This window comes from Trichechus manatus, unplaced genomic scaffold (assembly GCF_000243295.1).
Source record: "Trichechus manatus latirostris isolate Lorelei unplaced genomic scaffold, TriManLat1.0 scaffold00003, whole genome shotgun sequence".
NCBI lineage: Eukaryota > Metazoa > Chordata > Mammalia > Sirenia > Trichechidae > Trichechus > Trichechus manatus.
This window is the reverse complement of record NW_004443939.1, coordinates 5,167,084-5,190,468: the sequence shown is the minus strand read 5'-3', so window position 1 is coordinate 5,190,468 and position 23,385 is coordinate 5,167,084. Positions and strand designations below refer to the sequence as shown.

Genomic DNA, 23,385 nt, shown 5'->3' with positions numbered 1-23,385 from the left:
AGTTAGGCACACATCATCTTTCTGAAACTTGGTTTCTTCCACTGTAGACTAGGACAAACAAAGATAAGTCTGTTATATAGTTACGAAAATATAAAAAGATAATGGTTGTAATACAATAGTAAAATGTCTAGAAGTGGTAAACTATTAGTATTAATTGCTACTATTAATCGTGTCTTTCATAGGCAAGAATATGGAGATACTGAAAGATTATAAGACTTGTCTGAGTTCGCACCATTTGTTCTGGAAGTAGTACTACCCTAGCTCCTAGTTCCGTGTGTTAGACCCAACTTGCCTGCACTCCCTCAGATACAGAACCAGAGGCCTCCCGCAGCACTCAGTCTTGATAGAGCTTCATCAAGGCAGGGAGCTCATCAGGAGTCTCCATAACACCAGTGGGGGACTCAGGACTTAATAACCCTACTTAAGCTGTAAATGTCAGTGCACTAGTGCCCTGGGATATTTCTTTGCTTCAGTTTTCTCTTTAACTCTTGCCAATCTGTCTCAGTTCCAACAACTGCGCACATTCAGGGAGCAGATATTTATCAACACCTTCTATGCCGAGATACTCAAGGGTAAGGCAGATAAGGTCTCTGCCCTCCAGGAGCTTTCAGCTAGTATCATTTTTCTGTTTTGCTACCTAGATCCCCTGTTGGACCTGAAGCATTGTCCCAAACCCCACCCTGCCTGGCAGGTGGTCTAACACGCCATACTCTGCCAGCTCCCCCAACTTCCAGAAAGGTAAAAGTTTGACTCTACTCCCCAGTTGCTAGCTCTGAACGGTCAACACCCAGAATTTAAAAAATCACCACCATATGACTTAAAGTATTAGCAGTTCTTTATAAACCATAAAGCTGTACCCCCCTCATCAATACACCCCTACTCCTATCCAAACCCCATTGGAGGACAGAGGTATAGTCAGATCAGTTCTCTCAGTCTAGCGTATCCCAAGGAGGCAGTCTGCTTTGGTAGCAAAGTATGGAGTTAGAGACCTGAGTTTGAATACTGGCTCTACAACTTAATAGTGGGCAAGGAACTGAATCTCAGTTTTCTTATATGTAAAATGGGAAAAGCAATCCGTATAAGATGGTGATGATCAAATGAGATAATGTACATGGGACATAGCTGATGACCATTGACTGCTGCTTTGTTAAACTTCCTTTCTTCCCTTGATCCCAAGTTCCTCTCCTTCTCTACCAGTTCAGGTCCTGAGATGGTATCACCGGAGCCACAGAAATTCTAGTATGGCTCTTCCTGTATACTACCCTGGTTTGGTTCTTTCCCCAAAATTTACTTATTCATAGTCGAATAGACCATAGACAATCGAGGTATTAGGATTAGTAGTGTTGATGCTACTTGGATCATTCATGTTTCTACCTTTATATTCTTGAAGTTCCACATACTAGTCATGAGAATTCCACCAGAGAAAGGTTGAACTGAAATAACCTACTATGAGACTCAGTTATCAAGGGAGACCAGAAGTTACAGCAGACACTACTAGTTGTCTACCAATATTTAATAGCACAACTCTCCAGTTTTATCTGGTCACATGGATGGACACATGGCTGTCCAGCCAGTGACTACATTTCCTAGACATCTCTGCAACTTAATGGGGCCCTAGGAAAAGTGCTGGTCAATGGGATGTGATCAGAAATGACATGGCTCACTTCCAGGTTATGCTCCCTCCGAAAGAATGTGCATGGGCTCCTCTGGTTCTGTTCCTCCTTCCCACTCACTGGCTGAAGAATGATGAGACTAGGAGTAGCTAACCTGGACCCAAAGTTGGATGCCATGGCTTGAGAATACAAACTGCCCTAATAATCACTTATCTCTGTTTGTTAAATGATATACATCTTGTTTAAGTGACTGTATTATTTTATTATTACAGCATCTCAGCTGCACACTAAACAATACAAAACAAAACAAAACAAAACAAAAACTCACTGCCATCGAGTCAATTCTGACTCATAGCGACCCTACAGGACAGGGTAGAACTGCCCCTTTGGGTTTCCAAGGCTGTCATCTTGAGGGAAGCAGCCTGCCACATCTTTCTCCCATGGAGCAACTGGTGGGTTTGAACCACCAATCTTTTGGTTAACAGCCAAGTGCTTTAACCACTGTGCCACCAGGGCTCCTTAAACAATACAGAAGTATTTATACTTAGTCAGGCATCATTTCTTTAACTGATGACAGGTTACTAGAATTGTGAGCAGTGACTAGACGAAACAAACATCTTCCTGTGAAATGCCCATGCACACCTTAAACTTTAAAATGTCAGCTAGCATTATAAGTAATTAGTAGCTGAGTTATTTTACCAGGAAAACCCCTCCTAGTCACTTACACCTTTACTACCCAGTCAGTGCCACATAAAACTGGCCTTTGACATCCTACTGTCATAGTCAGGAACCACTGCTTCATGGTCCAGTGTCTGTCTTGTTCCTGACTCTCCTAACTTTGATTCTTTACAATTATTTCCTGTTCATGACCTTGCCTTGCACCTTTAATCTAACTTATGGAACTATCTTTCTAGTACTAACTGCAAACAATTCATACATATCCCTTTGATCATACTATTCACAGCTGTTCCATGTAAATATCTTCCCAAGTCAAACCCAATCTCTATGACTCTATAATTCAAGGCAGATTTTCATAATATGAATCCCCACTATGTTCATATAAGCCCTAAGACAAGGGCTTACTAAGGCACATGGCCTACTCAACACAACTTACTCTTTTCCCTTAGAAAAACTGGGCGGCCTTCCTGTATTTTAATTCATACAAAAGCAAAACACACACACATAAATATATACATATACATACATACATAACCATTGATCAGATTTTTAATCCTTTTACCTATTTTGTTGTAATTATCTGCAACAAAGTCTTCCAAACCAATAGTCTTCCAGAAGCTATCATCCCAGCCTTTCTCTGCTGAGTAGGTCCATTTGCACACCAGGGAACAGAGAGACCTAAGAAGATGGGAGACAGGTACAACCAATAATATGATATATGCTTCCTTCATATTTTGCCAATAATTTCCCAGACATGTGCAGTAGTACTGAGGAAGTAGAATAAACCAAAGTAGGTAACTATACATCTCTGTTTAGATTAAAAAGTTCCCATTTACACCTGTTAATGATTGATAGTACCTTCTCTCACTTTCAAAAGAGCTCTAGCCCTTTATTTGGATCCTGATCAAACAAATGGTGTATATTTGTATTTATCTCTGTATCTATATGATATTGACAATTAGAAATTATAATACTGACTATCTATTTGATGATATTGAATATTATTAATTTTTAGGTGTGATATTAATCATTGCCGTTACTTTTTTAAAAGGCTCCTTATCATTTAGAGATATGTATCAAAATATTTATGTACCAAATTATATGATACCTGGGATTTGCTTCAAAATAACATGAGAAGTGGAAGTGAATGGGGTTGTAGATGGGGTAGGATTGGTCGTGGATTGGTGGATGTTGGAACTGGGTAATGGGTTAATTTGGGTTCATTACCACTACTCTGTCTACTTTTGTATATTTTATAAAATTCTCTATAATAAAAATGTAAAAATAAGTGCCTAGCATAGATAATAAATTATATGGTCAATCCAGTCTAAAATAATGGTTAATAGGAGGAAAATTTGAATGCTGGGAGGTGTTTTCCTCTCCAGCTTCATGTCTCATCTATTTACTCTCAGTATTCTACATTCCAGCAATAAAAATAATTTGCAGTGCTCTGAAAAAATGTCATGTTCTTTCACACCTCTGTGCTTTTACCCTATTCCTATCTATTTGGAAAACTCTTCCCAGCTTCTTCAACCTGAAAACTCAAAGTGTTCCTTCAGCCCAAGCTGAGACCCCAGTTCAGTTAGGTACTCCTCCTCTAGGCTCCCAGAGCATGGAGTATATCTTTGATCACAGCCTTTATCACTCTGTGTAATTAATCATTTTTCTATATATTTCTCCATAGTCCTATTACCTTCCAATCTGTTCTCTATATTGTGTCCAGAACAAACTTTATAAAATAAAATATGATTATATCAATCCCTGATGAAAGGCCTTCAACTGCTCCTTACTACCTCAGGATAAAATTCAATCCTTAGCAGGGCTTAAAAGACCCTTTGTGATATGACCTATGTCTACCTCCAATTTCCTCTCTTGCTACTCTCACTCTTGCTTTTTCTACTCTTCACTGAATTATTTAAGTTTTCTATACTGGCTCTTGATGCTTTTCACCCTTTGCTTCATTCTGCTTGGACTGTTCTTCCCCGTCATGCATCTAACTCCTAATCAGCCTTCATGACTCAGTTCAGATAATTCCTTTTCAGGGAGCCCCAGTGGAGGGCAGGTTGAATCCATGGCCTCTTTTCCAACTTCCAGTTTGCACATGGGCCTATCTTAACACTTGGAATAGTAATTGTCTTTGCCTGTTCAGGTATCTATCTCTCTCTTCAAAAAGCCAGTCTTATTCATCTCCGTATTACCAGTACCTCGTTGAAAATCAGGCAGATGTCAAGCTACAATGAATAGTGATCGAGTAGAAGCATTAAAGGATGAATAGAGTTTATCCACCTCACCACAGGTAAATGATAAATCTCTAGAGCTCATGCAGTTTTAAAGGTAAACCAAAACAAATTTTACAGGGCCAATGGTCTAGGTGCATTTCATTTGATCATTCACATAGACTCATTAATTCCCTCATTCACTCACTCGCTTAGTAAATAGTATACAGTTACTATGATCCTGGGGAACCTGTGATACAAAAAGACTTGGTCCTCTGCTCTCATAGATGCTGACAATTTAATTGAAGAAACATAAATTGATCAAACAATTACACTTAAAATCATATAATGATAAACAGCAATAAATGCTTTGAAGAAAGTACAGTCAGAAAGGAGAACCTATAGCAGGAACCTGATACAGTATAATGAGGAGAGGGAAAAGAAAGTACCAAGAAGTGCTCCACTGAGGAGGTGACATTTTTGGGGGCCTAAATGTCTTTTGAAACCAAACAAGTGTCATTTATCATTAATGATTTTTTTTTCCAGATGTGGCATAGATGACAGAGCACACTGAGCTGTGCTAAGTGGCACAGATATACAGAAGGAGTGTCTAGTGGCAGTGGAAACTTAATACATGTGTATTAAATTGTTCATCTTATTAAAGCAAGAGAATTTTTTTTGGATGTAGGAGTAAGCAACCACCTATGCAGCCTGTCCTGAAGAGTATCCTTGAAACACTCTGTTAATCCATTCTCACAGTGTGGCACAGCACCTGAAATTCCAGCTTCTTTAAAGTTTTGTTAGCTCACTGGAAAGAACAATTCGGTGGAACAAAACATAGTGTGACTTGATTTTTTTCTTGTAATTCAACTACATAGGAAAATTCCTCAATACTCAAATGCTACATTCATTTTCAGACTTCTGTGTTTCTACTTTGAATGCTGCTTATGTCTTAACTGATTAGGGTTTCTTTTACCCATCTTTCTCTACTGGGCAAACTCCAACTCATTCTTTATGGTCCAATTCCAATGTTACCCTCTCTGTAAAACTTTCCCCACAACTACCAAGCTAAACTCATGGCTCTCTCCTTTGAGGTACTATTATAACTTGGAAATATCGCACTGTAGATCTTATTAGCTGTGGATTCATGGTGTCAATTCTTCATCCCTCCACAAATCCACAACCTTTGCCATTTAACTTTGTAGTGCCACATCCTCTTCTCCCTACATTGTAGGCAGGGCATCCTTTCCTACATCTAGACTTGGGTTCTTCCTTGTGACTGGATTTGGCCAAAATAATGAGGTGAAAGTGACTGCATGTCAGTCCCGAGCCTAGGCCCCAGGAGGTCTTACGCATTTCTGCTTGCTCTCTTGCATTTTTGACAATACATAAGATAATGCCTGGGCTAGACCATTGGTCCCAAAAGGATGATAAAAGATATGTGGAGCAGAGCAATGACCAGTCAAGCCCAGCCTAGATCAGACACACCCCAGGCAGCCAAGATCCCAGTGAAATGAGTCCAGCTAAAACGGTAAGAATAATTCACCAGAACACCCCCTAAATGAGCCACTCACGAGCCAAACAAATGATTACTGTGTTAAGCTACTGAGTATTGGTTGTGGTTTGTAACAGAGCAATAGTTAAGCAACCCAATATTTCATGGCATAACTAAGTGATTCCAAGTAGAGTTTTTCCCCCAATACGGGCAAGAATAAGGATGGCTCAATCCCCACAGCAAATTAAAATAAGTGACCACAGAGTACGTCAGAGTGAAGGATGAGGGAACCTGGGAGGCAGTAAGTTTTATGGCTGCAGAAGTCTCTGGCAACTCCATCCTCCGTGGGGATTATTTAAACATTATTAGATCTCTTTCTATTGGATCACTTTAAATCACTAGTAGGTAATATGATATGTAATTAGACAGCAGAATTGGCAAAATTTAGAGAGTGCATCTGAGGCCACAGGTTCTCTGGAAATCTCCAGAAGAGAGCAAATATAGGAGTTTGTTAGTAGGTAAAGGCAAGATGCCAGAAGCAGAACAAAAGGCTTGCCTCTTCCTGAGGCTTCTATTAAGACCAGGGTCTTGTCATTCTCTGAGGTGTTTTAGTCGGTAATGTCTTCCCAGGATAGACATTCACTTTCAGGCAAGCTATACTTGCCAGCCTATTGTGTCCTCCCAAGACCTTGGGGTTTATAGTATTGGAATTAGTGGTAGGGACCTGAGAAACACAGGGGCTACACTGGCAGGTTAAGTTGCTTCAAAGCTCAGCAGCCAGACAGGATTGTTGCTTCTACCCAGGGAGATTTAGGAGGAGAGAAGGGGGCACTGCTGGTTACTTTGTTCACTGCCAACCAGAATGCCAGGGCAGGAATTACAGTACCTTCCACAGCTTTCTGATTTGTCAAGCCAAAGAAATTCTAAAAACCTTTATGAGAGCTGAAAGAACATAAATCAATGAGTAGTCATAGCAAAAGCAATACCTAACTTAGGGGGATATATTAGTTTCCTTGCATTGTTAGAACAAAATACCACAAAATGAGTGGCTTATAAGAACAGAAATTTAAGGAAATCAGGAAAACAATACCATTTATAATAGCCCCTAAAAAGATAAAATACTTGGAATAAATCTAACAAGGGACGTAGAAGACCTCTACAAAGAAAACTACAAAACACTGTTGCAAGAAATCCAAAGAGACCTAAGTAAATGGAAAACATACCATGCTCATGGATAGAAGACTCATTGTGAAAATGTCAATCTTACCCAAAGCGATCTACAGATATAACACAGTCTGGATCCAAATACCAACAGCATTCTTACTGAGACAGAAAAACTAATCACCAACTTTATACGGAAAGGACAGAAGCCCCGGATAAGCAAAGCATTACTGAAGAAAAAGAACAAACAAAGTAGGAGTCCTCACACTACCTAATCTCAGAAACTACTATACAGCCACAGTAGTCAAAACAGCCTGGTACTGGTACAATGACGAACACACAGAGCAATGAAACAGAACAGAGAACACAGAGATAAATCCATCCACCTATGGTCAGTTGATCTTTGACAAAGGACCAAAATCCATTAAATGGGGAAAAAGCAGTCTTTAACAAATGATGCTGGCAAAACCGGATGTCCAGCTATAAAAAAAGGAAACAGGACCCAAACCTCACACCATATACAAAAACTAACTCAAAATGGATCAAGGACCAAAATATAAAACCTAAAGTGATAAAGATCATGGAAGAAAAATTAGGGACAATGCTAGGGGCCCTAATACATGGCATAAATTCAATACAAACCATAACTAACAACACATGAACGCCAAAAGAGAAACTAGATAACTGGGAGCTCCTGAAAATTAAACACTTATGTTCATCAAAAGACTTCATCAAAAATCTGGCTATGGCATACCTGACAAGGGTCTAATCTCTAAAATCTATAGAATACTTCAACACATCAATAACAAAAAGACAAATAATCCAATTAAAAATAGTAAAATGATATGAACAGACACTTTACCAAAGAAGACATTCAGGTGGCTATCAGACACATCAGGAAATGCTTGCAATCATTAGCCATTAGAGAAATGCAAATTAAAACTACAATGAGATACAATCTCACTCCTACATTACCAGCACAAATAAAAAAAAAAACAAGAAAATAACAAAGGTAGGAGAAGTTGAGGAGACATTGGAACTCTTACGTACTGCTGGTGGGAATGTAAAATGGTACAACCACTATGGAAAATGATATGGTGCTTCCCTAAAAAGCTAGAAATAGAAATATCATATGACCCAACAATCCCATTCCTAAAAATATACCCTAGAGAAATAAGAGCTATTACACGAATAGACATATACACACCCATACTGACTGCAGCTTTATTCACAATAGCAAAAAGATGGAAACGACCTAAGTGCCCATCAACAGATGAATGGATCAACAAATTATGTCACATATACAAAATGGAATACTATGCAAAGATAAAGAACAATGATGAACCTACAAAACACGGATGAATCTGGAGGGCATTATGCTGTGTGAAATAAGTCAATCACAAAAGGACAAAAATTATATGAGACCACTATTGTAAAAACTCAAGAAAAGGTTTACACACAGGAAAAAAAAAAAAATCTTTGATGGTTATGAGAGAGCAGAGGGGCGGGAAGTGGAAATCACTAACTAGATAGTAGACAAGTGTTAACTTTGGTGAAAGGAAAGACAATACACAATATAGGGAAATTCAGCACAACTTGACCAAGGCAAAGACATAAGACACTTCCTAGATACATCCAAACACCTTGAGGGACCGAATTACTGGGGCTGAGGGCTAGAGCCCATGGTCTAGGGGAACATCTAGGTCACCTGGCATAACATAGTTCATAAAGACAATGTTCTACACCTTACTTTGGTGAGCAGCATCTGGGGTCTTAAGCTCTTGCGAGCAGCCATCTAAAATACATCTATTGATCCCATCATGTTTGGAGCAAAGGAAAATGAAGAAAACCAAAGACACAAGGAAAATATCAGTCCAAAGGACTAATGGACCACATAAACCGCAGCCTCCACCAGCCTAAGCCCATAAGAAATAGATGGTGCTGGCTACCACAAGTGACCATTCTGACAGGGATCACAATAGGGGGTTCCAGACAGAGCAGGAGAAAAATGTAGAACAAAATTCAAAATCCCAAAAAAAGAACAGACTTACTGGTCTGACAGAGACTAGAGTGACCCCTGAGACAATAACCCCTTGACACCCTGCTAACTCAGAACTGAAGTCACTCCCAAAGTCCACCTTTCAGCCAAAGATTAGACGGGCCTATAAAACAAACAACAGCACACGTAAGGAACCTACTTCTTAGCTCAGTCAAGTGTAGGAGACAAACGGGAAACACCTGCACAAAAACAAAGACAGAAGGCAGGAAGGAAAAGGAAAGCTAGGCGAATGGACACAGGGAAGCCGGGGTGTAAAGGGAAAGGGGGAGAGTGCTGACACATTGCAGAGATTGCAAACAATGTCACAAAATAATGTGGGTATAAATTTTTGAATAAGAAAATAATCTGCACTGTGAACTTTCACCTAAAACACACACACACACACACACACACACACACACACACACACACATACACAGAACAGATGTTTATTGTCTCACAGTTCTGGAGGCTACAAGTCCAAATAAGGGTATTAGTAATGTTGATTACTGCTGAGGACTCTGAATGAGGAACTATTCCAAGCCTCTCTCCTAGCTTCTAGTGGCTCCCAGCAATCTTTGGTTCTCCTTGGCTTATAGATGCATCTTCACATGGCCATCTTTCCTCTATCTGCTTGTCTTTGTGTATCTTCTCCTCTTTTATAATGACACCAGTCATACAGGATTAGGATTCACCCTACTCTAGTATCACCTCATGTTAACCTGACTGATAACATCTTCAAAGACCCTATTTACAAACAGGGACAGATTCACAGGTACAAGGGTTAGAAGGACTTCAACGTATCTTTTGGGAGAGGGAGGCACAATTCAATCTGTAATAGAGGACTATTTCACATGCTAAAAGATCACAAAGAACATGTATAAAAAATGGATCCACTGAAGTAGAAATGATGAGCAAACTGAAGAGAATATTAATAATGAAAGCAATGAGAAACCAGAAGTCTAATGCAAAAAAAAAACAACTTTCTGGAACTAAAAACAATGATTTTAGACAAACTTTAATTTTCAAATTTCAGCAGAAGAACTAAAAACAAAACAAAACCTGGCCACTGCTGAAAATCAAATTAATAGTCTAGAAGACAAAGTAAAATAAATATCTTACTACAAGTAGCAAATCCACAAAGAGATAGAAATAATGAGGGAAGTGATAAGAGGCTTGAGGGCAAATCCAGTGGCCTAATATGAGAATAGCAAGAATTCCAGAAGAGATTAAAGAATAAAAGAAAAAGGAACAAAAGAACAGATGAGGGAGATGCTATAATTAAATGAATACAGTTCTAGATTGTTATTACACTGAGCTGAAGCAAGACTAAAGCCTGCAGATTAAAAGTCTCATAAAGTCCAGAAAATGAATCCAGGAGACACTTGAATTTCAAGAGTAAATAGAAAATTATACAAGCTTCCAGGAAGACAAGGGTTTCAAACTAAGGAATTCTTATCCACAAGCCTGGAATGCAGAAGACGGTGGAATGATGTACAGACTATTAAGAAAAATTGATCCAAAAATCCTATACGAAGACAAAATATTATTCAGCTCTCAGGGAAAAATAAAAACATTTTCAGCATGCAAGTATTCAGAAAGTAAACCAATGATCTGCGCTCTCTGAGGACAATACTTGAGAAAGAACACAACCAAATAACAATTGAATCAGAGCAGCTTCCTCAATACAGGAGAAGTCAAAGATAAGAGGAGCTATGAAAATGAACACTGACATTCATTCATTCATTCATTATCTTTCTCTCCCTTTCTCCCCTCCTCCTCCTCCCTTCCTCTCTTCCCTCTTTTTCTATACACATACATATACACATACACATACATACATAAATACACAATACTTAAATCTAAATGGCTTATGATAATGTAAACAGTAAATTGTAATATTAAGTAACATTAAGTTTTCTTGACACACTAGAGGCATGCTATATTATAAGGAAAAATCTAGTAATAGCCAGGAACTGAAAATATTAAGCTAAGTAATTGGAAATTACTCAAAGTCAGAAATTGGAGAAGGGGTATACAAGAAAATAATCTTGGGATGCCTACGTATGTTTGAGAAGAACATAAATTTAATACTGGTTGTAAAGAAGGAGAAGGTAATCACTAAAAGAAACAAAAAGCTCAACAGAACTCTCGAAGTTAACAAGGGATTAAAAAGGAATAAACAAAATTAATAAGCCAGTAAAACAAAACAGGAAGTAAAAGGTAAGGGGTGGGGGGTGATGCAATATAAACAGAAAACAAAAGACAGAAGAAATAAAATCATTTCTCTCAGTTATTATATCAAATCAGAATGGACTGAATTCCACAATTTGTTAAAATAAAAAAAATCACATTGGGGTTAAAATTAAACTATACTTTGTTTACAATATAGACTTTGTTAAATTATGATAAAGAACTATTTTTAAAAAGCTGGACAAAAAATAAATATATTTAAAAAATGACCATATAAATAATATACAAAGTAGAATACAAGATCAAAAATCTTAAATAAGACAAAGAGGAACATTCCATAATGACTAAACGTTCAATCCAAGAAGAATGTTGCTATTCATCAAATTTCATGAACCAAACGACATAGTGTCAAATATATAAAACAAGAGCTAAAAATAATAATTAAAAAAAACCACAATCATATTTAAGGAGTTTATCATACTTTCAAATGTCAAGAAACACATAAAGAATAAAAATGCTATTATTATTACTGAGAAATTAAAGAACTCAAATATAATAAAAAAAATCAATTCTATATACCCATATAAGGGGAGAGAGAAGGAAGAATAAAAAGTATTTGATGAAGTTAAACACCACATCAAGACAAAAACTCTTATTGAAGTAGAAAGAAAGGCTTCCGCTTCTGACCACAATGAAGTAACAGACTGGATTTTACCTTCTGTCTTAAATAACTAGAAAACTGGAGAGAGAGAAAAAAAAAAAAAAAAAAAAAAAAACAACTGTTTCCAGACTTTGAACAACAGACAGCACAGGACTAAGATCCCTTACAGAAGGAAACAAATGAAGTGAGCCCTAAGATCACTCTGGCTTTCTGCCTGGAGGCACATGCCAGATCACAAAGCAGGAAGAGGGATTCCAAGGAAAGCATAGCAGCCTCTGTAGTTGAGGAGACAAAGATCAGAACTCAAGGAGTTTGAGGTGGCTGGAAGCTGTGGTGACACACACTTCCAAATAGGAGATAGCAATGCAGAAAAAGAGCTATAAAAATCTGCACAGGGGTCCCCTTAAATCTTTGCTGAATACTAAGCTGCACATGTTATTGTTGTTGTTAGGTGCCTTTGAGTAGGTTCCAACTCATAAGGACCCAATGTACAACAAAACGAAACATTGCCTGGTCCTACGCCATCCTCACAATCATTGTTATGCTTGAGCCCATTGTTGCAGCCCCTGTGTCAATCCATCTCATTGAGAGTCTTCCTCTTTTTCCATGACCCTCTATACAGCATTATGTCCTTCTCCAAGGAATGATCCCTCCTGATATCATGTCCAAAGTATATGAGATGAAGTCTCACCACTCTTGCTTCTAATGAGCATTCTGGCTGTACTTCTTCCAAAACAGATTTGTTCATTCTTCTGGAAGTCCCTGGTATATTCAATATCCTCTGCCAACACCGTAATTCAAAGTCATCAGTTCTTTGGTCTTCCTTATTCATTGTCTAGCTTTCACATGCATAGGAGGCGATTGAAAACACCACAGCTTGGGTCAGGCACATCTTAGTCTTCAAGGTGATATCTTTGCTTTTCAACACTTTAAAGAGGTCTTTTGCAGCAGAACTGCCCAATGCAATACCTTGTTTGATCACTTGACTGCTGTTTCCATGGGTGTTGATTGTAGATCCAAGTAAAATGAAATCGTTGACAACTTCAATCTTTTCTCTGTTTATCATGATGTTGCTTATTGGTCCAGTTGTGAGAATTTTTCTTTTCTTTATGTTGAGGTGCAATCCATACTGAAGGCTGTAGTCTTTGATCTTCATCAGTAAGTGCTTCAAGTCCTCTTTGCTTTCCGCAAGCAAAGCTGTGTCATCTGCATAATGCAGGTTGTCAGTGAGTCTTCCTCCAATCTTGTGCCACATTCTTCCTCACAAAATGCACATATGTACACTAAAACTCCACGAGGTCTGGCAAAGAGTGTCTGGAAAGCTGTCAGCTGAACGGTTCTCAGAGTTCAGAAAGGGATGGGAATCATTTGAGTTATCAAGAATCAGACTGGAAAGTCCTCACTGATCATTTAAAGCATTCAGTCAAGACTCCAGGAGACATATTACTTAGAGTATAGCTAAACTTCCCTGTGTAAAGGCTACTCTAAGCCTGCTCTAACAAAGTTTAAAAAGAAGTCTCCAAAGGATAAAACTGAACCAAATTAACTTAACAATTTATCAAGAAAAATAGTTCAACACTCTTTATAGGAAGACAAAATACAGACACTCAGTGATAAAACATTCAAAATCTCAGCATCCAATCAAAAATATTTCAAGAAATAATGGCCAAAACTTTCTGAATTTGATAAAATCTATAAACCCACACAGCCAAGAAGCTCAATGAAACCAAAGCAAGATAAAACAAAGAAAACTACATCAAGATACATTATAATCAAACGTTTAAAAAAAAGTGAAAAAAAGAAAACGTTAAAAGCAGCCAGAGAAAAAGACACATTACAGAAGAACAAGAACAAAAGTCTTCAGATTTCTCACCAGAAACAATGTAAGCTAGAAAAAAGTGGAATAGCAACATTAAACTAAAGACAAAAAAAATTTTTTTAAAGTTAACTTAAAAATCTATATCCAGTAAAAATATCTTCAAAAAATTAAAGTAAAATATAGACTTTCAGAGAAACAAACATTGAGAGAATTCATTACCAGGAAATCTAAACTGCAAGAAATGTTAAAGGAAATTCTTCAGGCAAGAGGAAAATGATGCTAATTGGGAATGTGGATCTATACAAAGGAAAGAAGAGACCTGAAAGGTTAAATATGCAAATAAATACAAAAGACTTATCTTCTTCATTTTTAATTTCTTTAAAAGATAATTGTTCACAGCAAAAAACAGGTTGTGGTGTTTATAACATATGTACAATCAAAACATATGACAATAATGGTACAAATAATAAAAAGAAAGAAATAAAAAGTATATGTGAGGAGGTATAAAATTATTTTAAGGTAAACTATGATAAGATAACAATAACATGATAAAGATGCATATTATAAATCCTAGAGCAACCATTAAAAAATATTGTAACTAATAAACTAATTTTGGAGATGAAATAGAGGCAGTTCCCTGGTTATGAATGTCCAACTTACGCATAACCTGTAAGTTATGAACCAACCCCTGTAAAGGCTATTACCTTAAAAAGTTTAGGTACAGACGAGGTTCGTAATAACAAATGGGCACTACTTTGTGACGTACATCAAAACGTTATTATTATCATTACTGTATTATATTAAAGATGTTTTAGTGTACCTGGAAGTGTTTAATGTTTTTTATGCATAGAAAGGTACACTATATACTAATATTTGCCTGATGTTAGATACGAACGTACCTAGCTGTTCTGACTTAAGTACAAATTCGACTTAAAGACAGATTTAGGAATGGAACTTGTACTACAATATTCAAGTAATCCAGAAGAAGGCAGGAAAAGAGGGGAACATTAACATGGAATAGATGGAACAAAGGAAAAGCAAACAGTAAGATGGTAGATTAAAATCCAACCATTAAATGTAACTAGCCTAAAAACTCCAATTTAAAGTCAGAGATCATTAGGCTGGATAAAAATAAAAATAAAACTCAACTATATGCTGTCTTGAAGGAACTTACTTTAAAAATAAATCATGATAGATTAAAGAGTAAAAGGATAAAAAATATATGCCATGAAAATACTACTCATAAAAAAGCTAAAGTGGCTATACTAATATCAGACAAAGCAGGCTTCAGAACAAGAAATATTACCAGGGATAATGAAGGACATTACATAATGATAAAATGGTCAACTGACCAAGAAGAGACATGAGTAAAAGAAGAAATCATAATTTGTGAGATTGGCAACTCGAATTCAGCTAAGATTAATTTCATCTTTTAGCTCAGAACTAGCAAACAAGTAGTGCAAAAACTATACATGAAATCAAAGATTCATGATGGTATAATTGGATATGGTCACCTAGGGTCAACCTTGTTCTTTATATAGGTTTCCCTGAAGTTCAGTAGTCTAAGTAGCCCTTGTGGTCTGACAGATTGGAAGAGTTCAGAACTGTAGGCTTGCTGCATTTCATACTATTTTGAACAAGCATATGTGTGACAGGGAAGGCCAGGTTAGCACTCAAGGGTCTACCTCATTATTATAAAACAATGTTATTGTTGTATTTCCTGATGCTCCATCTGGCCTTCTAGGAATTCCAGTACATCAGCTGTGGCCCTGACCTTCCACAGCAAGGACCGTATCTGTCTTATTCATGTTCTTCCTAGTATTATTCCTAGCATAGCGCCTCTACGGCAAATTTTGGGAGCTCAATGCATGTTTATTGAGCGAAAATTAAAGAATGAAAGTCCTAGGATCTAACTTATTAGAAGGAAGCTTTCAGGTCCCCAATCAATTTTTAATTCTTTGTATTAAAGTGTCCAGATCTTCACTTATTGCTCTCTTTGCAGGCCCTAGAAGAGACAATGGTTAGATTCCTGGAGTGTCCAGGGGCAGCAGCAGAACACTGGGTTCTTTCACAGGCTATCACCTCAACAGAACAAGGAGAGCTATTTGAAAATGCATTTGCCTACCCCACATTTCCTCCATCATCTACTTCCCCAGACACAAAACCATAGATTTTATTTCAGTACCAAATCTCTAACAGATCTTCTTTCCTTTTTCAAAAAATGCAAAAACAGAAAGAAGCTTCCAGTTAAAGATGCCAGACTGACTACACATGTTGACCTCTGCTTCCTTTCAGAGCCCTAACAAATGGCAGTATAAGAATATTCAAAAAGGCAGAAACCTACAATGACAAAGAGAACAGAATAGAAAATGACAGCAACAAAAATTTGAAAGCCAGAAAACAGATGGATGAGTAGTAACTCTATTGGCAGTTTTGAGAAAACTAAAACCTAAAGAGCAATGAGAAAAACCCAGAAGCAAATTAATTAACCTGCAGGACCCAGAAAGGTTCAGGAAGTGGTACCTCTGAAAGTGGGTATAAAAGTGGGGCTAAAATCAGCAGAATGGTTTGATAGTCCATTTATAAGTAAACAGTCAGATCCTCAAGGACATGGATTGCTCTTGCAGTGGCTGCAACAATGCGCTCAAGCATAAAAACGATTATGAGAATGGTGCAGGATCGGGCAGTGTTTTGTTCTGTTGTACGCAGGGTCGCTATGAGTCAGAACCAACTCAATGGCACCTAAAAACGACAACAACAATATGCCTTCACCATGAGCAACGAGTACTACCACTCCCACACACTAGCAGAAGACTAAGGTTCACCTTAAGAGAAAGTAGGATATAAGGCTCAGCTAAGGGCAGGGACACCCTGACAAAAAGAGAGAGATTAAGTTAAGGATCCTCTCCTAGACTGTGCTCCCAGAAATCTAGGTGCTAGGTTTACACCTTGAAGATTCTTTTCTGGGGAATCTGACTAGACCAAAGAAAAGACCTAAGGCTAATTAGTAGGGCAGAGGGTACTGAAAGAATAGTTCAGCCACATCACTCTAGTTCTATCAGTAAACCAGTTGCCATCAAGTCGATTCTGACTTTTGGCAACCCAATGTGTGTCACAGTAGAACTGTGCTCCATAGGGTTTTCATTGGCTGATTTTTCAGAAGTAAATTGCCAGGACTTTTTTCTGAGGCACCTCTGGGTGGACTCAAACAGCCAACATTTCAGTTAGCAAGCCTTATGTATTAACCATGTGCATGACTCATGGACTCCACTCAAATCCTAAGAGGACTAAAATAAGAGAATACAAGTAAAGCTCACTCTTGATGATCAATAAGTGGTAACTGCTGTAATTATCATCATCATCATCACTATCATAATCTTTAACACACACACACACATATTCATTCAGAAAATATTTACTGAGGATCCACTATGGACATATCAGAGTTTTCTAGTGAGGCAAGGGCCTCCAAACTCTGAGTGAATCAAAGGGAAGGGGTCAACAAGATTCCAGCCAAACTCCTGAGATCATGAAGCAACTTCAGCAAGAACGAAGAGAACTTTTGACTTTTCTGCTTTACCCAGAGCAAGGCACACATCAAAAACACATGCCTGCTGAGTTCCAGGGCCTGATCATTATCATGTATTTCTCCAACAAGATTTTATAAAAAACGAAGCCAGCACTGCTGCATTATTTATATGCAGTTCATTGTATTGACATTTCCAGGCCCCCACTTTCAAGGGAAACCTTTTGTTCTCTGCTTGGGGAAGGCAGAACCTGGAGAGTCTCAATTGAACAAGCTAGGGAATAACAGAATAATTAGAGCTGAGAGGGGGAAAAATTATCAAGATATTCCTGGCTGCAGCCTTCAGTACATCACAAGCCTATAATGGCTTTGTTTTTCCAAGCCATACAAAAGACTGAATTACCAGCGCTAAAGATACAGCTCATGGGGAGATAGAATAACTTGAACTGAATTGCTAATTGTATCAACAAAGGGACCAAGAAGGCCTTATTTCTGAAGAAATACCACTGTACCGTTCTGAGTTGCTTCTGTGAAGGATCTGTCAGATTTCTGGTTTGTTACTATTGGCTCTGTACTTCATCAAGACTTGCTGACAGGTCCAGACAGACCGAAATAATACATGCAATGAAGCAACGCAGGGCAATATTAAATTGTCTTTTCAGTTAGACTCACAGATAACATGGTTCAAACGTGGCCATGGCAATATGGGGAGCGGGAAAGAAATTAATAAATAATCGAGTTCAGGGAGTTTTGTGATGCCCATAAAAGAAAAAGATTTAAGAGTCAGAAAACAAAAGATCCCAAAGTCACCGCTAAATCATTCAAGATCTTGGTGAAGCCATGGGACTCGGATTTAGATTTGTCCCCTAAAATACAAGGATGATATCAATTAGAAGCAGTACGAGGGAAAGGGCAGAGGTATTGTAAAGGGAAAGAAACAAAGCGTGGCTTACTGAGTCCCTGTTTTACACCCTGGACACAGTCCTTTTGTGTGGATCATTGTAATTGTTCCCCACAACAAACTTGTGAGGATACTAATAGCTTCCCCATTTGATAGATAAAGACACTAAGGCTCAGAAAGGTGGGGTAGCTTGCTTAAGGCCATGCCACCAAAAAAGAGCAGGGCAGAAGTTTAAAACCTGGTCTGATGAATTCAGAGTCTACACTACATTAAACCCACTGCCGTCAAGTCGATTCCAACTCATAGCGATCTTATAGGACAGAGCAGAACTACCCCATAGGGTTTCCAAGGCTGTACATCTTTACAGAAGCAGACTGCCACATCTTTCTCCCACACAGAGGCTTATAGGTTTGAAACACCGACCCTCAGATAGCAACCGATCGTTTAATCAGTGCTCCTCTACACTATATTAACTACACGCTTATTCAGGTTCACTCATGAAAAGATAATTTGCACACCATTGTAAAGCATGTCAATCAAGCGATGTAAAAAGGTGCAACAATTTTGCTATACTTGATTGCTCTGTGTTTATCTTGCCTGATAACTCCCTTTCTTAATAAAGGAAAATGAATATGAAAATAAAAACATATTACTCAAGGAACACAGAGCTCTAGGGAGCAAAGACACAGTTGCTTCCCTGAAGGTCTTCTGTGAGGATGTTGTTGTCGTTAGGTGCTGCTGAGTCAGTTCGAACTCATAGTGACCCTACATACAACAGAACAAAACACCATCCTCCCATTCATTGCTATGTTTGAGCTCATTGTGGCAGCCACTGTGTCGGTCCATCTCATTGAGGGTGTTCCTCTTTTTTGCTGATGCTCTAATTCACAAAGCAGAATGTCCAGGGACTGGTTCTTTCTGATAACATGTCCAAAGTACCTAAGACAAAGTCTCAACAATCTCCCTTCTAAGCAGCATTCCGTCTGTACTTCTTCCAAGACAGATTTGTTTGTTCTTCTGGCATTACATAGTATACTCAATATTCTTTGCAAACACCGTAATTCAAAGGCATCAATTCTTCTTTGGTCTCCTTATACATTGTCCGGCTTTCCTATGCATATGAGACAACTAAAAATACCACAGCTTCGGTCAGGTGCACCTTAGTACATCTTTACTTTTTAACACTTTAAAGAGGTCTTTTGCAGCATATTTGCCTAATGCAATATGTCATTTGATTTCTTGACTGCTGATTCCATGGGCATTGATTGTGGATCCAAGAAAAATGAAATCCTTGATAATTTCAATATTTTCTCCATTTATCATGATATTATTATTGGTCCAGTTGTGAGGATTTTTGTTTTCTTCATGTTGAGGTGTAATCCATACTGAAGGCTGTAGTCTTTGATCTTCATCATTAAGTGCTTCAAGTCATCTTTGCTTTCCGTAAGCAAGGTTGTGTCAACTGCACATCACAGGTTGCTAAGGAGACTTCCTCCAATTCTGATGCCCCATTCTTCTTCATATAGTCCAGCTTCTTGGATTATTTGCTCAGCATACAGATTGAATAAGTGTGGTAAAGGATACAACCCTGACACACACCCTTCCTGATTTTAAACCACCAGTATCTCATTGTTCTGTTCAAACAACTGCCTCTTGGTCTATGTGCAGATTCTGCATGAGTACAATTATGTGTTCTGGAATTCCCATTCTTCACAATGTTATCCATAATTTGTTAGGATCCACACAGTCCAATGCCTTTGCACAGTCAATAAAACACAAGTAAACATCTTTCTGATATTCTCTGCTCTCAGCCAAGATCCATTTGACATCAGCATTGGTATCCCTCATTCCACAGGCTCTTCTGAATCCAACTTGAATTTCTGGCAGTTCACTGTGGATGTACTACTGCAAACATTTTTGAATTATCTTCAGAAAATTTTATTTGTGTGTGATATTAATGATATTGTTCGATAATTTCTGCATTCTGTCAGATACTTTCTTTGGAATGGGCAAGTGTATATGGATCTCTTCTAGTTTGTTGGCCAGGTAGCTGTCTTCCAAACTTCTTGACATAGAAAATGAGTGCTTCCATCGTTGCATCCATTTGCTGAAACATCTCAATTGGTATTCTGTCAATTCCTGGAGCCTTGATTTTTGCCTTCAGTGAAGTTTGGATTTCTTCCTTCAGTACTATCAATTCTTGATCATAAGCTACCTCCTGAAATGCCTGAATGTCAACCAATTCTATTTGGTACAGTGACTCTGCGTATTCCTTCTATTTTTTGATGCTTCCTGTGGTGTTCAGTATTTTTCCCATAGAATCCTTCAATGTTTTACCTCGAGGCTTGGATTTTTCATTCAGTTCTTTCAGCTTGAGAAATGCTGAGCATGTTCTTTCCTTGTGGTTTTCTAACTCCAAGTCTTTGCACATTTCATTATAATACTTTACTTTCTTTTCTTGAGCTGCCCTTTGAAATCTTTTGTTCAGCTCTTTTACTTCATCATTTCCTTCTGTTCACTTTAGCTACTCAACGTTCAAAAGCAAGTTTCAGAGTCTCCTCTGGCATCCATTTTGTTTTTTTCTTTCTTTCCTGTCTTTTTAACGACCTCTTGCTTTCTTCATGTATGATGTCCTTGATGTCATCCCACAACTCATTTGGTCTTTGGTCATTAGTGTTCAATGCATCAAATCTATTCTTGAGATAGTCTCTAAATTCATGTGGAGTACACTCAAGGTCATACTTTGGCTCTTGTGGACTTGTTTTAATTTTCTTCAGCTTCAAGTTGAAATTGCATATGAGCAATTAATGGTCTATTCCACATTTGGCCCCTGGCCTTGCTCTTAAGGATAACGTTGAGCTTCTCTATCGTCTCTTTCCACAAATGTAGTCAATTTGATTCCTGTGCATTCCATCAGGCAAGATCCACGTATATAGTTGCTGTATATGTTGTCGAAAAAAGGTATTGGCAACGAATAGGTCATTGGTCTTGCAAAATTCTATCATGCAATCTCTGGCATTATTTCTATCACCAAGACCATATTTTCCATCTACTGATACTTCTTTGTTTCCAACTTTCACATTCCAATCACCAGTAATTATAAATGCATCTTGACTGCATGTTTGATCAATTTCAGACTGCAGAAGTTGGTAAAAATCTTCAATTTCCTCATCATTGGCATTAGTGGTTGATGCATAAATTTGAATAAGAGTAGTATGAACTGGTCTTCCTTGTTGGCATGTGAATATTATCCTATCATTGACAACACTGTACTTCAGGATAGGTCTTGAAATGTTCTCTTTGACAAGGAATGCGATGCTGTTCCTTTTTAGTTTGTCAGTCCTATCATAGTAAACCATATGACTGTTCAATTCAAAATGGCCAATACCAGTCCATTTCACTTCACTTATGCCTAGGATATCTATCTTCAAGCATTCCATTTCATGTTTGACAACTTCTGATTTTCCTAGATTCATATTTAGTACATTCAGTGTTTCAATTATTAATGGATGTTTACAGCTGTTTCTTCTCATTTTGAGTCTTACCACGTCAGTAAACGAAGGTCCCGAAAGCTTGACACCATCTACGTCATTATGTTTGACTCTACTTTGAGGAGGTAGCTCTTCCCTAGTTGTATTCTGAGTGTCTTCCAACCTGAGGGGCTCATCTTCTGGCACTATATCAGACAATGTTCTGCTGCTATTCATGAGGTTTTCACTGGCCAATTTTTTTAGAATTATATCGCCAGGTCCTTTTCCTACTCTGTCTTAGTCTGGAAGCGCCACTGAATCCTGGCCAGTATGGGTAACCTTGCTGGTATTTATATTACTGGTGGCATAGCTTCTACCATCACAGCAACACACAAGCCACCACAGTATGACAAACTGACAGACTGGTGGTCTTTCGGTGAGAACATCCTGTTAAAACTTAAGGTGTTCAGAATTGCACATGATAGGTAAGGACACAAGGGCAACAATGAGATGCTCCCTCAAGGCCTGAAATTTAAAATCACTTTTGAGAGTTCTGCTGTAAAATCAACCCATAATGAATTAAGAGTAAAAATATGCAAAATTATCATAAAAAGACAAAATGGCTTCCAGGACAGCCAGAGTTGACTGGAACCAGATTGAAGGCATTAAAATTGCTAAAGAAAGAATGCATCAGTCAAATGGATAATTAGCCTGCCTGGGAGAAGAGGAAGAAGGAGAAGCAGGGGCCAAGTGTCAGTGAGAAAAGAAAGGAATGTTCCAGGTGGAAAGAACTGCATGTGTAAAGGGTTAGAAGTGAGTGACAGCATGGTGCAACATGTATTTCAGTAAGCGCCTCTCCATGAAAACCTCAACAGCAGAGTGCTTTCCCCAATAAGGAAAGAAACACAAGAGCTACACTCTCCTTCCTGTCTTCCTCCCTTCTACTACTCTCCCATAATCACCCCCTCTCTCATTTTCTCCCTCCCTCCCTCTCTTCCTCCCTCTCAGTCACACACTCCCTCACTCAACAAGTATTTATTAAAGCTTTTATTATATGTATGCATACCTTTTCCCTTTTATAGTCTATTGGAAGAGAGAGAAATTCATGAATGACTCATTCAAATACCTAATAAATATTATGAAGGGTAAGTATAATGAAGAGAAATTATGTGGTGTTCTGAGAGCTTAAGGTATCAAAAGCCATGTAAGCATTTATACCCTGCCTCAAATTCTTCGACTGAGGGAGTCAGAGCTATAGGGACAAGGGTTTTCACTGAACATGTGTCCACTGCTTCAGTTTTCAACAGAGGACCCTATGCTTGGAGGCCATTAAAATGGAGCTGTCTTCGATGGCAACATCCTTAGACCCCCTCGAGTTTGCCTCTGCCTTTTCCCTAGCTCCTTCTCCACTCTGGTATGGTTGGGTTCCTGACCTATTTCAGGCATACTTTGGCTTCTGGTACATGAGGACTGATCTCAGCCTTTTGGCTCTGGCCATCAGAAGACTCATTATCCGCTTACTGTCTGGTTCTTCCACTTTAGGGTGCCATACCCTGGTGCTAGCTTCCTTTGAAAGGCCCACTCAGTATGTATATAAGGTTATTGATACCAAGA

The 23,385-nt window shown here is 38.3% G+C and overlaps 1 protein-coding gene across 1 annotated transcript in view; it reads right to left on the bottom strand.

Moving 5' to 3' along the window:
• FGGY (FGGY carbohydrate kinase domain containing) overlaps positions 1-23,385 on the bottom strand; it is a 557,022-nt gene that overhangs the window by 330,382 nt on the left and 203,255 nt on the right. The window contains exon 6 of the mRNA XM_004368991.2: positions 2,854-2,969. Within this exon, the coding sequence (XP_004369048.1) occupies positions 2,854-2,969 (116 nt within the window). The remainder of the gene's footprint in view (positions 1-2,853; positions 2,970-23,385) is intronic.